Source organism: Sapajus apella, unplaced genomic scaffold (assembly GCF_009761245.1).
Source record: "Sapajus apella isolate SASKATOON/1434 unplaced genomic scaffold, GSC_monkey_1.0 scaffold3, whole genome shotgun sequence".
NCBI lineage: Eukaryota > Metazoa > Chordata > Mammalia > Primates > Cebidae > Sapajus > Sapajus apella.
Window position 1 is genome coordinate 33,493,389 of NW_022436943.1, and position 18,872 is coordinate 33,512,260.

The 18,872-nt window shown below is 34.9% G+C and overlaps 1 protein-coding gene across 1 annotated transcript in view; it reads left to right on the plus strand.

Annotated features, from left to right (window-relative positions):
• Positions 1–18,872, plus strand: part of PKHD1L1 (PKHD1 like 1) — a 159,678-nt gene that overhangs the window by 33,236 nt on the left and 107,570 nt on the right. The window contains exons 14-21 of the mRNA XM_032252007.1: positions 259–350; positions 3,269–3,428; positions 3,709–3,844; positions 5,044–5,187; positions 6,713–6,870; positions 8,374–8,487; positions 12,812–12,961; positions 13,995–14,119. Coding sequence (XP_032107898.1) covers positions 259–350; positions 3,269–3,428; positions 3,709–3,844; positions 5,044–5,187; positions 6,713–6,870; positions 8,374–8,487; positions 12,812–12,961; positions 13,995–14,119 — 1,079 coding nt within the window. The remainder of the gene's footprint in view (positions 1–258; positions 351–3,268; positions 3,429–3,708; positions 3,845–5,043; positions 5,188–6,712; positions 6,871–8,373; positions 8,488–12,811; positions 12,962–13,994; positions 14,120–18,872) is intronic.

The following is an 18,872-nucleotide window of genomic DNA, read 5'->3' on the forward strand; positions in this document are numbered from 1 at the left end:
AGCTGTGATCTGTGTAGTATACTTGGTACAGTAGTGTTGATGTTAGTGAAGGGTGGAAGGAATAAATTGAGCTTTGATAATTAAAAAATTTTTTAAAGCATAGTAGATAACATCTTAAAATAAAAAATATGAAGTAGGTTTACATTTTTCTACTTATGAAATTTCTAAGACTAAAATAATAAATGATAAATAAATAAATGTTGGAAAGGCCTATTAATAAATTCTCCTTTTTCTCTGTCTCCATCTCTCTGTGATTAGGTGAGGATTGCATATCATTCTGCCAATGCCAACAGTTATTTTTCCAGTCCAGCACAAAGATCAGATGATATTCATCTGCAGAAAGGAAAAGAGTAAGGTTTTTTCTTGTCGTTAAATTACTGTGTGGTATTTACAAACTTTAAGTTTATATTTTAAAGTATTTTCAATTTATTTTTAGTGGTGGAAGTGATATTAGCTTATTGGCTTAATTTATAATTGGTCATTCTCTATAATTTTATTCAAATTTGTTTATTTTCAAGAATACTAGCATTCAACTAACCAGGGAAATTAGAAGTCTAAATTAACCCTGTTGCCAAATTACAATTTTGTGAAATTTATTTAATCCTGTTATTAGTTCTTCACTTGGACCTTTCAGTTAATCTACCATGTAATTTCTCTGTTCCTGCAACTGAGCTCTTGAGTATTGCTAGGGAAAAATCACTAAGCCACATGGATCATTGCCACTGTTCATATGTATTTGTTATTCACCAGTTTATTCCAGGCCCTGAGCCAGGTAATAGAAATTTAAGAATATTAAAATACACTCCCAGAACTGAAACAGCATATCATTTAGTGTTGAAAGATCAAGTCCAAGAAGCCAATGAGTGGGATTATCATCCAAATACCAGATAATCTCATTCAAAAAACCATTCAGAATTCCTAGAAAACAGGAAGATGAAAGACATGATACATTCAAAATGGAGAATGTGGAGAAATGGCGTTATATAAAGAACATCAAAAGATGCACTGAGATCATATTTGTCTTTTGTATCTGTTAGATTTTACTATATAACAAAGCATTTAAGACTATATCAACTTCAAACAACAAGTGTATATTATTTCACACAATTTTATAGTTGGCTGAGCTGTTCTTTCAGTTCTGGCTAGTTTAGTTGGGGATTGGTGGCCTAGAATGCCTCACTCATATGTCTGGAGCCTCAGCAGGATATCTGAGGAGCAGGAGCATCCCATTGCACATGGTCTCTCACCATCCAGGAGGCTAGTCCAGGTTTGTCACATTGTGGATGTGTTCTCAGCAGTAAAGGGGGGAGTCCTAATGCACACACACTCTGCAATACTTTGCTTCTGTCACATTTGCTAATATTGCATTGCCCAAAGCAAGTGGCCAAGCCTAAACTTAAGGATGAAGAAATAGACTTCCCTTGTTAATGGGAGGAATATATTTTTCTTTTTAAATTTACCACATCACCCTTTCAGATATTGATGAGGTTATGCTCAGAGGCAGCATCATGAAGATCTTACAGAATTAGACAGAGAGCGTTGGGATCAATGGAACCTGGCAGCAATCACACTTAATGTTCTCACTGAGGTCTTAGTAATACTGACATGGAGAAAGCATTTTATTCCTTTTATTCCTCCTTATTCTATTTTCACTTCTTTATATATTAAACATTTTCTTCAATAACCATGATAACTACTGGTCCAGGCCAGGATAAATGGAATGCTTGATTAATCCCTACTGGAATTAAGTGTTAGTACATTTTTGGACTTCAGCTTGGTCTTGGAAAGTGAGTTCCGTCTACCAGCTTGGTAGAAGCACAGAGCTTGAATGAAACAACTCCTAATACATCTGCTGCCTGGTATCTGTAATCCTGCAAAACCAGCTTGGAATTTACATACTGTGCTTACAATAATGGCTATGAATTCCGAAACTGAGGCCACTCTAGCCAGTTTATTGTACAGTGGTTCTCCAAGCCTTTCCCAAGGTAGCTCATATTGCTAAGTCATTCTACTCAAATATTAAAAATATAGTTCCATCTAGTGAATATCTTTTTGGTTACCTTATTCTGTTTGGAATTCTCCCTTAGTTACTCATTTAAAAAAAACTTTAAATCCTTAAAATTCCCTTAGCCTTCTTTTTTCATATGGAGAAAGGAATAAAAAATCTATTTTATGAGACTTTTATAAAGATTAAATATAATATCTGCAAAGTGCTTGGTTTATTGTCTAGCACAGAGAAATAACCTAATTAATATTTTTAAGCCACAAGTAAGGATGCAAAATTTTAATGGTTCTTCTTTGAATTCTGCTCTTAATTAGTGTTGGTCATTTCAAGTAAGCAGAGCTGTTGAAGAGGTTCTTGGGGAAGCCAAGAGCCTGATATAATCCCCAAAAATCAGCTCCATCAGGTGATGATCCAGAATGTATCATTCTACACATTTGAAAAATCACACATTTCCCTCATTCAGACTCTTTCATGAGCTGTGGATACTTATTCTCCCTATATAAGAATATATGTTGAGTGAAGTGAGACAATTTAGGGAAGTTTCCAGCTGTCCTCTCCAAAGATGTGAGCAATGGGGACATTGCTAGAGATTTAGAGGAGAAGCAGTAGTTTTGTAGTCTCTTGTAACAGCTGGTTAGTGAAGGCATTATCCTGGGTACACAGTAGTATGAGGGGCAGGGGACCGCAAGAATCAGGAATTCAAAATATAAAATGTAATCCCATCCAGCTAGCAGGTGGACCATAGTAAATCTGACCAATGAAACTTTCCTGAGGCAATGTTTTATTACCCAAGGTATAAATGGAGAGAAATTTAAGGAACATGAAATTAGGAAGTTTTATTTCTGACAAATATAACCACTCAGATATAAAATATATGCTATGTCTAAGACTGCCATTTTCTTGAACACATTAAAGTATTTAACCTCTGCAGGTTGTCTGTGTTTTATGCTAGGGACAGTGTTATTTTTCAGGATCTTGAGTATGGTAAATAGTATCTTTCTCAATAAATATTTATTGCCTAAGCTGAATGAATTGGTCATGAATGAGAATAATTTCTAATGCAGATATCTTACATAATTCATTTTATTTTAGCAAACTGCTGTGAAAATTTTAACATTTGAATATTTAAAAATCTGAGTTACTACACTGAGTCATTTAACAGGCAAGCTTTTAAGATGATGTTGATATTTTATTCATTAAAATAATTTCATGACAAGTGTTGTGGAAAAAAAAGTTATATTCATTAGTTACTCTATTTTCCAGATACTATATTGAAATTTTGCTGCAGGAGTATAGATTAAGTGCATTTGTTGATGTCGGACTGTACCAGTATCAAAATGTTTATACTGAACAACAAACAGGAGATGCAGTAAATGAAGAACAAGTTATCAAATCCCAGTCGACAATCATCCAGGAAGTACAGGTTTGCTATCATTATAGTTCCATGTTATAGAAAGCAAATGTTCAAAGGCAGGATCTCAATTTGATTATAATTTTACTAGGTAAGACATTATTTTAGGTGAAAGCAGGTATGGACAATTACTGAATTATGACTTTGAGTGTCTGTATTATAAACCAAATAGGCTGTTACTTGTCATTTGTGGTAAAATAGAGCAATAAAATGACATTGAATAGCTGAATTATGATTCTTTTAAAATGTATTTTTTCATGTATTAAAAATGTTTTTTTAAATAAAAAAATAGGTTATAACATTGGAAAACTGGGAAACAACTAATGCAATTAATGAAGTTCAGAAGATCAAGGTAACCAGCCCATGTGTGGAAGCTAATTCATGTTCACTTTACCAATACAGATTAATCCATAATATGGAAAAAACTGGTAAGTTATAAATAATAAGGGAGATACTGTTTCTGTTCATCTGCAGATGGGACCATAAAGTATTTGCTCTAGTTGAATTCTACTGTATGAAAAATATAGTTTTGATGATATGCTAGACAAAGAAGCAGAAAAATATATTATGAACAAAAGCCTTCAGACTGGGATAGGAAATGACATCCATACAAACAACTTTCTGGCATATACCATCATTTTCTGAGAATAATGATAAATATATATCTAAATACATATAGAATTTATATATCTGTGACTCATAGGTGTAAGTAAAAAAAACAGGAATTATGGATAGTCAACCCAAATGCCCATCAATAATAGACTGATGGGATAGATTGATGGATAAAGAAAATGTGGTACACCATGGAATACTGTGCAGCCATAAAAAGGAAGGAGAGCATGTCCTTTTCAGGGACATGGATGAAGCTTGAAGTCATTTCTTTAGCAAACTAACACAGGAACAGAAAACCAAACACTGCATGTTCTCACTTATACGTGGATGCTGAACAATGAGAACACATGGACACAGTGAGCGGAACAACACACACTGGGGCCTGTTGCGTAGTGGGGTTAGCAGCAGGAGAGCATTAGGTTAGGAAAAATAGCTGATGCATGCTGGGCTTAATACCTAGGTGGTGATGGGTTGATAGGTGCAGCAAACCACCATGACATACATTTACCTAGGTAACAAACCTGCACATCCTGGACATGTACTCCAGAACTTTAAAAAAAATTAAAATTAAAAAAGGAATTAAATTCATCATTGCACAGAAGTAAACATGTCTTTCAATTTTTGAAATTAAGTGATAGGCCTATGAAACACTAATTTATTGGCTAATAAACAACAATGCATTTCTATATTTTGTAATAAATCCTAAACTAACTTTTGCTACTACTCTTAATTGTTTTAATTAGAAAATATTGATGATTGCTTATTCTTTGCCAAATCCAATGATTGTTACTGTGGGAATATTAAAACAAATTATGAGCCCTGTCCTCAAAGAGATCACAAATTAATTAGTCAATAATATTGAATTTGAATTAATTTCAAAATGCAATCTCTCTAGGTGATAACTTACATGGTACAGAGTATAGGTGCTTTAAAAATTTAAATACAAGACATCAGTGTTGGCTGTGGTAGCTCAGAAAGATTTCAACTTTTCTGTTTGTTTTAATCCAACCAAAAGTCTTCCTACCTGCTGATGCATCTGAATTCATACTGCAATCAGCCTTGAATGATCTCTGGTCTATAAAACCGGACACAGTTCAAGTGATAAGAACACAGAATACCCGGAGCTATATCTACACGATAACATTCATATCAACTAGAGGTAAACATGTGTTTAATTTTGTACTTCTGTAGGAAACAAATGTGTATCCTGTGCCACTCTAAAAGCACCATAGATGACAGAGAAAAAGATTTGCTTAATGTCAGGAGAAGCAGAAATTAAATGTTTTTTTTTCTATGGTAAATTTTACTTGTATTTCAAGGAATGTAAAACTCCAGTGCATAAGAAATGTGCTATATGTACTACAAATATACTTTCCATGTAATAGCTTACTTTATAATTTAGTAAAAACTAGTGAAAATGTTCATTCTGGAAATAAAATTTAGGCAAATCAGTATCGTCCAGAAAATGCTCATCTGGTCAAATCCTGCCTAATGAAAGGATTTTGTGGTCAAATTCACATGTGAGACACTGCATATCATGGCTCTTCCTTAAAGATTGGCAGAGCTCATTGCAATATTAAAACCCCTGATGAGTCCTGCAATATTTTTTTTAAAAAAATCAATTCACCTGTGTTTAATACAAGCTTATTTTATCTCTCCATATTTTTTTTCAAGTAATAGCTATTAACCTCCTATTAATGTTTTACAGAAAACGCTTTTGGAAATATTGACATAGACATTCTGCCTTCAAGTCAGGCTTAACAACTAATTTGGCTATTTGGTATATTTAGCTCAGAAAGTAGGTCCCTGAATGTGTGTGTATGTATGTGTGTGTGTTTACTATTCTTGGGGCAATCATTTTTCAATTTATGTAAGGAAAATGTTACTTCAATGTTTATGTCTCATTTTATGAAATTGTTTATTTGATTGCTAATAGAGAATAAAGAATTTGATGTTTTGAAATCAAATTCTTTGGACACTTTTTGAAAAAGTATCAAAAAACTAGATTGTCAAAATACTATATAAATAAACATATGAATATCCTTTTTGATATATTTTTATACATCAGAGAGAATTTTTAAGGCTTCAGCAGAGACCTTAAGAAATAGGGTACCAAATCATAACTGGGCAGATTTTAAGACTTTACCCAACAAAGAGTCATAAAGATCAGTGAGATTCCATTGGTAGAGCATCCTTTCAAAGATGCTCTAAAAAGTGGCATGGTGTGAACAAACCTCACAGGTCAGAGACTGTTTCCTGGAATTCAGCTTTGTGCCCTTTTCATGTCTACAGAAAACTGTGATATTCCAGCTGAGCATTTTTACTAAAATAATGATACTAGCACAAACTAAAAAAAAATCTATGGAGTATTGTACTGCTCATTGATCTTTATCTCATGGTCCTAATACATATGTCTGTTTATCTTATAGTACTTCCTTTTAAGCCATGGAAACAGCACCTTACGTATATAGCACTTTGTTTTGCTATTTCTGCTATGGATAAATCTCAAATTTAAGGATCTACATCTTCCCCATTCTTCCTTCTTTTGTGATAATGGACCACCAAATGAAACCAATTTGGCTAAATTGGAGTGCCTATTTAATATATATAATTATGTATAGTTATATCTATATAGGCATTTTATTAGTTAACTGTCACAAATTCTGTTTGGTACTTAATTTCAGGAGACTTTGACCTGCTTGGTTATGAAGTCTTTGAAGGGAATAATGTTACACTGGATATTACAGAACAAACCAAAGGAAAACCCAGCTTGGAGACATTCACACTGAATTGGGATGGGATTGCTTCTAAGCCGCTCACTCCATGGTCATCAGAGGCTGAAGTAAGCTGTGAATGTTTCTACCATGCATTTTTCCTGCACCCTCTCACAGCATTCACAGGTCATTTGTAGACAGATGGGAAAGAGACATTACTTCCCAAAATCACTGCAAATTACTTATCATCTGATCAACTTACCACAATTTATGTATTGTTATATACTGTTATATAATGTGGACACTTTTATCTGAAAGGAGACTAAGAGACAACCTAGTGTAGCTACGCCTTTTTCCAGACAAGGCATCTCAAAGTTTCCAAAGCCTTGCCCTGCCTATGTGTGGAAGCTTCGAGTCCCTCTGCCTACACTGGCATTGTTCTTCACTCAAAACCCAATTTGTCATTCTGTAAAATCAGAAATTCCTTGAGAGATATAGTATAATACACGCTTAAAATATTGGTTAGTTTAAATATCCTAATATTTTATTAAACGGAACACCATTTAAATGTCAACCTTTTATAAAGAACACTTTAAGGAGGAGTAGTACATTCTTCTATTTGGTGTGATAGGTTGGAGGCTGCCCATAGTGAGGAGAGAAGGGAGGAAATATTCCAAAGACAAGAGAAGGGGAAGGGAGTTCTTAGGTCTGTGCCAACAGGGCCTAATGTATCTCCATAGGGGGCAGCTATTCAAAAAGAAAGAATGCTTGTGAGTTACTACATTTTGACAACTATTTGGACAATGAAATTAATATTTGTTTGAGGACTAAAGAGTATATATGGCTTCAAGCCCTTAGTTCTAAATAATAATTATTTCTGTTCTTTGCCAGAGAAACTGATATGGAAATTATAGGATACTTGTGAATACATACTAATTTTTGTATAATCTGCAATAATGTATTATTTTTGAAAAATTATAAATACAAGCTTACAGTATATGCATGTAAACTTTTTTTTTTTTTTTGAGGTGGAGTCTGGCTGTGTCACCAGGCTGGAGTGCAGTAGCATGATCTCAGCTCACTGCAACCTCCAACTCCTGGGTTTGAGTGATTCTCCTGCCTCAGTCTCCTGAGTAGCTGGGACTACAGGCATGCAACACTATGCCCAGCTAATTTCTGTATTTTTAGTAGAGATAGGGTTTCACCATGCTGGCCAGAATCCATTGACATATATAGTTTTTTTTTCAGTTAATTTTGAGTTAGTTGGAAAAATTATTTATTTGGAATCTATCTAATTGGGTACTAATTAATTTAGGTTTGCTTCATTGCTCTCTTTAAAAAGCTATTAAAGAAATGTCTGCCTTATATAATAACTATATATGCTAATATTAGCCAACTGTCTGTAGCTATTGTTATTCTAGAATAAAAGTCTTGAAAACTCATTGGCCACTAAAGTTATCACACTAACTTAAAATTATTTAAAAAATTAACTCATAATCATGACTAAAATATGGGAATTATGAAAATGTTCTATTAGAACCAATTAGTAGAATCAGTAGTAGTTATTACTAATTACTAATGTTCTAACTTTTCATGAAAAGAAGTTATTGATGTTTATATTGTTAATTTAGTTTCAGAGAGCAGTGGAAGAAATGGTTAGCACCAAGTGTCCACCACAAATCACAAATTTTGAAGAAGGATTTGTTGTGAAATACTTCAGAGACTATGAAACTGATTTTAATCTGGTATGAAATATTTAATGAACTGCAAAACTGACCAAATACAGTTTATATAATGGTTTGAAATTTTATTTCTCTTTTGAATTAGTATTAATAATTTTATCATTCACAGTCAAATTGCAAAAATGACTTTGTTATACATTTATTGGTAAGGCCTGATGATAGGTGGTATTGATAGTGCCTTCTGTAATTCATTTGTTAAAAAATTTTTTCAAGTAGGCTTCATCCCAGGGATGCAAGGCTGGTTCAACATACACAAGTCTATAAACGTAATTCACCACATAAACAGAACCAAAGACAAAAACCACATGATTATCTCAATTGATGCAGAGAAGGCCTTTGACAAAATTCAACAGCCCTTTATGCTAAAAACCCTAAATAAGCTAGGTATCGATGGAACGTATCTCAAAATAATAAAAGCTATTTATGACAAACCAACAGCCAATATCATACTGAATGGGCAAAAACTGGAAGCATTCCCCTTGAAAGGTGGCACCAGACAAGGATGCCCTCTCTCACCACTCCTATTCAATATAGTATTAGAAGTTCTAGCCAGAGCAATCAGGCAAGAAAAAGAAATAAAGGGCATTCAAATAGGAAAGGAGGAAGTCAAATTGTCTCTATTTGCAGACGACATGATCGTATATCTAGAAGACCCCATTGTCTAAGCCCAAAATCTCCTGAAACTGATAAGCAATTTCAGCAAAGTCTCAAGATACAAAATCAATGTGCAAAAAACACATGCATTCCTATACATCAATAATAGACTTAAAGACAGCCAAATCAAGAATGAACTGCCATTCACAATTGCCACAAAGAGAATAAAATACCTAGGAATACAACTAACGATGAATGTAAAGGACCTCTTCAAGGAGAACTACAAGCCACTGCTCAACGAAATCAGAGAGGACACAAACAGATGGAGAAACATCCCATGTTCATGGTTAGGAAGAATCAATATCATGAAAATGGCCATACTGCCCGAAGTAATTTACAGATTCAATGCTATCCCCATCAAGCTACCAATGACCTTCTTCACAGAACTGGAAAAAAACACCTTAAACTTCATATGGAACCAAAAGAGAGCTCACATAGCCAAGTCAATTCTAAGCAAAAAGAAAAAAGCGAGAGGCATCACACTACTGGACTTCAAACTATACTACAAGTCTACAGTAATCGAAACAGCATGGTACTGGTACCAAAACAGAGATATAGACCAACGGAACAGAACAGAGGTCTCAGAGGCAACACAACATATCTACAACCATCTGCTGTTTGGCAAACCAGACAAAAACAGCAATGGGGAAAGGATCCCCTGTTTAATAAATGGTGTTGGGAAAACTGGCTAGCCATGTGCAGAAAGCAGAAACTGGACCCCTTCCTGACACCTTACACTAAAATTAACTCCAGATGGATTAAAGACTTAAACATAAGACCTAACACCATAAAAACCCTAGAAGAAAATCTAGGCAAAACCATTCAGGACAAAGGTGTAGGCAAGGACTTCATGACCAAAACACCAAAAGCATTGGCAGCAAAAGCCAAAATAGACAAATGGGACCTAATCAAACTCCACAGCTTCTGCACAGCAAAAAAAACAGTCATTAGAGTGAAACGACAACGAACAGAATGGGAAAAAATTTTTACAGTTTACCTATCTGACAAAGGGCTGATATCCAGAATTTACAAAGAACTAAAACAGATTTACAAGAAAAAAAAACAAACAAGCCCATTCAAAAGTGGGCAAAGGATATGAACAGACACTTTACAAAAGAAGACATACATGAGGCCAACAAACATATGAAAAAATGCTCATCATCACTGGTCATTAGAGAAATGCAAATCAAAACTACATTGAGATACCATTTCACGCCAGTTAGAATGGCAATCATTAAAAAATCTAGAGACAACAGATGCTGGAGAGGATGTGGAGAAATAGAAACACTTTTACACTGTTGGTGGGAGTGAAAATTAGTTTAACCATTGTGGAAGACAGTGTGGCAATTCCTCAAGGACCTAGAAATAGAAATTCCATTTGACCCAGCAATCCCATTACTGGGTATATATCCAAAGGATTATAAATTGTTCTACTATAAGGACACGTGCACACGAATGTTCATTGCAGCACTGTTTACAATAGCAAAGACCTGGAAACAACCTAAATGCCCATCGATGATAGACTGGACAGGGAAAATGTGGCACATATACACCATAGAATATTATGCAGCCATCAAAAACGATGAGTTTGTGTCCTTTGTAGGGACATGGATGAACCTGGAAACCATCATTGTCAGCAAACTGACAGAAGAGCAGAAGATCAAACACCGCATGTTCTCACTCATAGGCAGGTGTTGAACAATGAGAACACATGGACACAGGGGAGCACTACACACTGGGTCTGTTGGGGGGTAATAGGGGAGGGACGGTGGGGAGTGGGGAGTTATGGAGAGATAGCAAGGGGAGAGATGCCAGGTGTAGGTGATGGGGAGGAAGGCAGCAAATCACACTGCCACGTGTGTACCTATGCAACAATCTTGCATGTTCTTCACATGTACCCCAAAACCTAAAATGCAATAAAATAAATTTTAAAAATGTTTTTTTACTACACATTAATTTTCTTGCTAGAAAGTAGAAAAGCTGAGCAAAGTTAAGATTTGCGTTGTTTTTGTTTATTTTGTGTATTAAGCCATTATTGCATTTCTATAAAGAAATGCCTAAGACTGGGTAATTTAGAAGGAAAAGAGGTTTAATTGGCTCACAGTTCTGTAGGCTGTACAGGAAGCATGATGTTGGTATGTGTTCGGCTTCTGGGAAGGCCTTGGGAAACTTTCAATCATGGTGGAAGGCAAAGAGGGAACAGGAACATCATTTGCCTTGGTCAAGAGCAAGAGAAGAGAGTGGGGTGGTGCCACATACTTTTAAGCAACCAGACCTTGTGAAAACTCACTATCATGAGAATAGCACTGACAGGATGGTGCTAAGCCATTCATGAGAAATCCACACCCATGATCAAATCACCTCCCACCAGGCCCCACCTTGAATTTCGGGGATTACGGTTCAACATGCAATTTGGTGGGGACACAGATCCAAATTATGTCATTTTGTTTCTGTTTTCTTAACATGGATGCACAGTATATCCTTTCTCCTAATTGGCTTCAGAGAATGTGGGGCATTATATATATTTATGTATTATGTAGTTCTATGTAATTGCTTGTCTTGCTTTTTGACATAACACTGTGGTTAATTAGTACATGGCCCAGTCATTCTTTCTTTCTTAATGAGATATTTTAAAAATATACAGTAAAGGAAGAAAATTGAATACTTACTCTCTAATTCTCATTTTCAAGACTTCAGCAAGCCAGATATATGCTATTTCCAAGTAAAAACTGTAAGAATAAAAAAAATGCATAGTTATTTAATTCAGATCAACACCCTAGGTATAAATATAAATCCTTAGAAAATATCTCTCAGGATACTTTTCAAGAGCAGATTAGTGAGGAAAAAAATCTTTCCGTTTAATGGATGACCTTTTCAGCTTCATTAAATAAATATGTGTTTTTATGTTCTATTCTGAATGTAGTACTAGCACCCATGAGGATGGCACATGTAATTTACCTCCTGCTTTCTTCCTACTTCATCTCTCATCACTACCTTCACATGCATTTCCATGCCGCACCTAATCTTACAGTTTGCATTTCTAGCACCATGTTCTCTCATACCTCTGGTTCTTTTGCGTGTATTTTGACCTCTCTCTGAAGCCCCTACTTTCTTTTTACCATTTGCACCGTGCATTTGACACCTTTTTTCCATTCCAGCCACTCCCATTTATCTTTAAAAACTTAACTCATTTGTCACTTCCCCTGAGCCATCTTTCTTGATGCTTTTATGTGAGTTAGATGCCTCCTGTGAGCCTAAGTATGATAATCATTGGCTTCTTTGTCTTAGATGGGTGGCCTCTATTTACAGGGATAGGGTTCTTCACCACTTGAATCCTCAATATTAAACAGCAAACATACAAACAAACAGAAACCTGACACACAGTAAACACTGCATAAACACTCATGGAAAGAATGAATAAATATCCATACAAAGCTCATAATGTAAGGAGAAAAACAACTTGGAAACTAGTCAAATACTAGTATAAGGAATTATATAATTATGGATCCGAATGAGAGCTTTAGATTTCAGACAAGGAAGAAAACATCTCAAGTTAAAGTAATCAGGGAAACAGTGGCATCTGGATTGAACCTTGAATGGTTTGGGTGCATATGTGGGAGGAAAAGCAGAACAATAAATCATGTTTTCATTTGAAATATTATTGTTTCGGTAGGAACGTATTAACAGAGGGCAGAAGACAGCTGAAACTGATGCTTACTGTGGTCGTTACTCCCTGAAAAACCCAGCTGTTCTTTTTGACTCAGCAGATGTTAAACCAAACAGACTACCATATGGAGACATTTTATTGTTTCCTTATAATCAGGTAAGCTCAATGAAATGATATGCTAATTGAATCTGGACAATACCTTGGTAATAAAATTTCATGAAATTTTAAGACAGGGAAAAATGCTTGCCATGTGAAGAGTATGCCATATTGTAACAGGCACTACAGTGTAAATTCTGGGTGCTTGTGGTTTCCTCTTCTGAAGATTCTTAAAATTATATATATATATGTATATATAAACACACGCATATGTATGTATATAGCACCATGTATCATGTATTATATCTCTCTTTTAATTTCAGAAAAAAATATTTGCACCCAAGGTTTAAATACTAAAATAATTAAAAATATATAAGCTCTTTCATTTTTCTTCATTAATTAGGAAGAAACAAAAATTGATAGCCATCATAGGATGATCTTGGGTATCCAGTCAGGGAGAAGTGAAACAATATTTTGAGCAAAGGAGATGGCAGTTTTACTAAGGGTATTTAGGACTGTTAATCATAAATTCACCCTTTCTCCTATTTTAAAATTCTTAAATTGTGGCACATATACTAAAGTTCAAATTTCTTAATATATATGGCATGCTGAAGTACTTGGGGGACCATTAAAATTGGTATTTAATTACTATTTTACAGTGACACTCATTCTCTATCTCTAAATGTTCAATGATATTTACATCCCATTTAATCTGCCTGAATGTTTACCTCTCTTCTTTTCTATGTGCACTGGACTTTTTACTGAATAGCTTAGAGTTAGGACATAACTCCTCTCCACAGGGAGTGAATTGTTTCCAGTTTTAAAGGAAACTATACCTAAAAAAAAAAAAAAAAACATAGAGAATTAATCATTAATTGTAAGGTCACTTCAGCATCACTTTTTCTATAAATTTTTTCCCAGTTCTTCTTCTGCAGCTAACTGGCTGAAATTAATCATTTCTTTCTCTGTGTTCTGGTAAATTTTATGTGGAAAATGCTCAATAAATATTTATTTAATTTGAATTTATCTGAATTGTTACAAAACAATGTAATGGTAATATATTGTTACCAATGTTTTTTGTATTTTTATATAGTTATGTTTAGCATACAAAGGATTCCTGGCAAATTATATTGGTCTAAAATTCCAGTACCAAGACAGTAGCAAGATTATTAGAAGCACTGATGTACAATTCACATATAACTTTGCTTATGGAAACATGTAAGTTACACTATGAATTTGAAAACTTAAGTTATACCACAGTAGATAAACTACAAAGGTAAGACAAATCCATTTCTTGGGGTTTTATGTTTTTGTTTTGATCTGTTTGAGGAGATGGGGCAAATCATACACATAATGGATTTAACTGTAGTTTTCATATCCTATGCATATACATCCAACAGAAATAGTCGTGTTATAAAGAAATATATAGATCATGAAAATAAATTGTCATAATCACCCATAACCATAAAAAGACAAAACAATGGTACACGTTAGAATTTAAATTATATTTTACTAAATCTAATAATATTCCTAGTTACTGCTGGAAGGTAGAAGGAGACAGGCTTATCAAAGTATTGTCATTATACTTTGATCACTAGAAAGAAAAAAAAGTGAGTAAAGATATTTTGAAATAATGCTTGCTGTGCCAAAAGTTAGACACATAGAAATGCAAATAGAGAAACATGAAGAAATTAAATGAACCTAGAAAAAGCTATTTAGTGACTACAACTGTCATGCCCTTAAGCACAATTTAGTTCTATATACTTATTTTTATGGTTTTATTAATTTTTATATCTTCTGGAATGTATGTTTATACACAGTATATGCAAAAATTTCATTTATAATCCAAATAATAGTGAAGACATACACAGAGACATACACTTTTCTATTTTATAAAGTACTCCCCATAAATTGTTATTATTTATTAAAGTATGATTTATATAAAGTAAAATTCACTCTTTTTAAGTGCACAGTTTAGTGAGTTTTAACACATGTATACAGTCATGTAACCATCACTCCACTAAAGACATAGAACATTTCCTTTCTACAATTTTAGAAGTTTTTCTTTCATATAAAATTTTTCTCATAAAAATAACCATGATATGATTTCCATACCTTGAAAAGATTTCTCTTGTTTTGCTTTTTTCTGTTATAGCTACATCACAATCTTTATTTTACATAGGTCTAAACAGTTTACGTGCTACTTTAATACATGTCACGTAAGTTTCCATCATTTTATAAGTTATGGAGAGCACTATTCTATTATAATAAGATATGGAGAGCACTATTTTCTTCTCATGATAGAAGAAGACTCTGTGACTCAGAACTGCCATGTGTGGAACAAGTATGAGACAGAACCAGTGTCTCCTCTTGACACCCAGACAGAGAGTGAGAAAAGGATCCAAAGTTGGAAATAAAACTAAATGTTGACCATAAACAAAACAAAAACAGGCAAGATGTTAATGGAGAGGAGAGTAGTAAGATGGGAAAAAAGGTTAGTCTTGATGGAGGAAGAAATCTCTTGATGCAGAAGCTGCTGTTCAAATCTGCAATTTCAGTTGTCCTGTTTTCTACATCATCCCAACGCTATTTAGTTTTGAGAAAGGGTCTGTTTCTGTCACCCAGGCTGGAGTGCTTTGGGACCATCACAGCTCACTACAGCTTACCTTCTGGGCTCAAGTGATTCTCCCATTCCAACCTCCCTCCCAAGTAGCTGGGACTACAGGTGTGCACCACCCCACCCAGCTGATTTTTTGTTTTTGTAGAGATTGGGTCTTGCCATGTTGCCACAGCTGGTCTTGAACTCGTAGGCTAAAGCGATTCCCCCACCTAGACCTCCCAACATGCTGGGATTGCAGGCGTGAGCCACCATGCCTGGCCCCCAACATTATTTTCAAAATGCATCAGCCAGTTCCCAATTCATAACTTTATAAATTCATATACTCTAAAAATTGTTGACATATGTTGGACTGGAAGGGAAACCTTGTTTGCTAATGGTTTTAAAAACTATTTTGGAGGACAAGAAGTATGCAATGGGAGACAGCTGTGGTGAAGGCCTGGAGGTGCTCCAGCAAAGCTAGGTCCCCAAGCTCTATCAGTAGGAAATCAGTTGTGTTCATGGGGACAGTGGCAGGAACAGTGACAAAAGATGGGACTAGGCAAATGGGTGGTACCATATCAGAGCTATCCTTCCTGTGGAACTGGAATGACCTTATGTTAAAAAAAAAATGAGGGGACTGGGCAACATGGCAAAACCCCATATCTACAAAAAATACAAAAATCAGCTGGGCATGGTAGTGCACATCTGTGGTCCCAACTACTCAGGAGGCTGAAATGGAGGATTGCTTGAATCTGGGAGGTCCAGACTGCAGTGAGCCAAGATTGTGCTGCTGCACTCCAACCTGGGTGACAGAATGAGACCTTGTCTCAAATAAAGGTGTGTGTGTGTGTGTAGAGGAAGTCATAATCTTCCATTTTCAATATAAAACATCAACATCATATTTGAAGTATACATCTCTGGCATCATATCCTGAGCATATGGACCTAATTCCCTTCAGATACTCTGATCAATCAATGGATAAAGTGAAGGCAACTGTGGACCAAGTTCACATACAGGTGTCAGAATCTCTTTAGCCATAAGAAAGGAATCCACAGTCCAACAGATAGTTTGTTGGAAGGAAAATCTTTAATAAGGGCATTAATCTTTTCAAAGAATTCTTCAGGAAACACAAAAGTCCTGCTTCAGATATCCCTTAGGTTCTTGAAATAAGCACCAAAAAGATAATGATGGATGTTTTGTCCCAAGTTTGAGATCTCCACATGTTTCCACAGAATGTAGAGAAAGAAAAATGCTTGTTACACAAAGACTAAATTCATTAGACACTGAAGTTTGGTAGAAGCTGAAGTGGACTTCAAAGAAGAGAAAGAGAATGATGCCTGAGCTCTATATATGCTGTGGATGGTGTTTGCACAGAATCATATGATTTTGATAATAATTAACAACATTAATTTTAACAATATTCTTCTAATTCATGAGCACTGGGTATATTTCCATTTATTTGTGTTGAGAGAGATATATTAGTATTGAAAAAGATGTTGAGTTCCCCAAGGCACAAATATATGCCTTTGAGGTCATGACACGGTTGAGTCTGCTGTATAAAATGGGACTGAAGCTAGCTCCTGGAATGAATGAAATGAGTGGGAAGAATTCTGCCATTCCACAGAGGAATTACTGACTCAGAAGAGGACATCCTTTGTTGGCAGTCACGTAGGCAGATGCAATGTCAGGAGTCAAGCCAGCCTGCCCCTGTTAGGTGGCAAGGAGCATGAACAGTCTGTCGGCAGAATGATTACATACCACTGCTTCATGCCCAGTTTGCTTCGTATCATGGATAATCCCATAGTCCATCATTATAAATCAGAAATCCTTCTTGAAGGGACATCTGAAGGTACATTTTGCTACAACAAGAAGGAGTCTTTGAATTGAACAGTGAAATCACAATTTTACTTTTGAGGCCCATCACCCTTACATTATGCCCTCCTCCACTGCTACAGAATTTTGAAACATTTATGGATCGTCATTCTTCATCAGTCAAGTCATCACTTACCATATTATTAAATAGGCCTCTCTTATTAGCCTATAATTTGGGATGGCTGAAGGGCGATGGGGATCATAAATGGGTACAAAAAATAGCTAGAAAGAATGAGTAAGACCTAGTATTTGATAGCACAACAGGGTGGCTAAAGTCTATAATAACTTAATAGTACATTTAAAAATAACTAAAAGTATAATTTGATTGTTTATAACACAAAGAATAAAGGCTTGAGGGGATAGATATCCCATTTTACATGATGTGATTATTATGCATTGCATGGCTGTATCAAAACATCTCATATACCCCACAAATACATATACCTACTATGTACCCACAAAAAAGAAAACTAATTTTTTTTAAAAAATTAAAAAATTTATCTGCTGTGCAGTAATTTTAAGATGCATTACATTTGATAATATTCATGGATTTTCTTTACCTTTAATGTTACAAGACCTTTAAGCAAGAATGTCATGATTGTTAAAAATAACAGGGTTCCCTTGATAAAACGATTACCAGTCAAGACAAAATAAATTTATCTGCTTCTAACAGGTATTTCTAGATCTCCTTTAATATAGGTCAGACAGTCCACCTAGATGAAGTAGAAGTATTAGTATTTGTTGTTTTCAGTACAGTGTTAGTGTTAAAAGTGCCATTTCCCACCCCCCAAAATGGTTCTACAACTTTCCAAAACGTGGTTTATAGTTGTAAATCAAGTTTAAAAATCTTAAAACAGCCTGCCTTTCTTTTCAAAAAATGGAATTATCTCATCACAAAGGCACAGTGTGCAGTTCAGTTTTGCTCTCATTTGCAGTCTCCTTTTCCCTTATAAAGGGTCCTGTTCAACATGCCAAATTTTCTAAGTTGTGGTTTTTAAAATTTTAGAATTGTGTAATTCATTGTACAATTCTACATTGAGGCCCTAAGTACTTTTTAAAATTTAAAGTGCACTTTAGCTTAATGACGTTTGCATACAATTTTCTGAAACTGATATGTGTAGTCTAGTCTTTAATGAATGAGTGGTGGATCCCATGATGAGTTTATGAACCATGAAGAAAATGAGACGATAAGGTGCCCAAACAAACTAGTCAGTTAATAACTACCGTGGTAGCTGATGAAAGATTATTGTTAAACTATACTTAATTATTTGGATGGCAGTATTTATATCTGTTACAAACTCATAGCTTTAATGCTTAACTGTAATTTATGGGATTCAAATACAGTTAATATTTAATAGAAAATCTTAATCTAAGTTATACATTTAAAAGGTATCATGCAACCATTTATATCTACAAATAATACCCTTCTAGCACTTAGAACAATGGACAATTCTACTCCAGGGAACTTTCCTGGAAGTGTTATCAAGCTCGTTTTGCTTC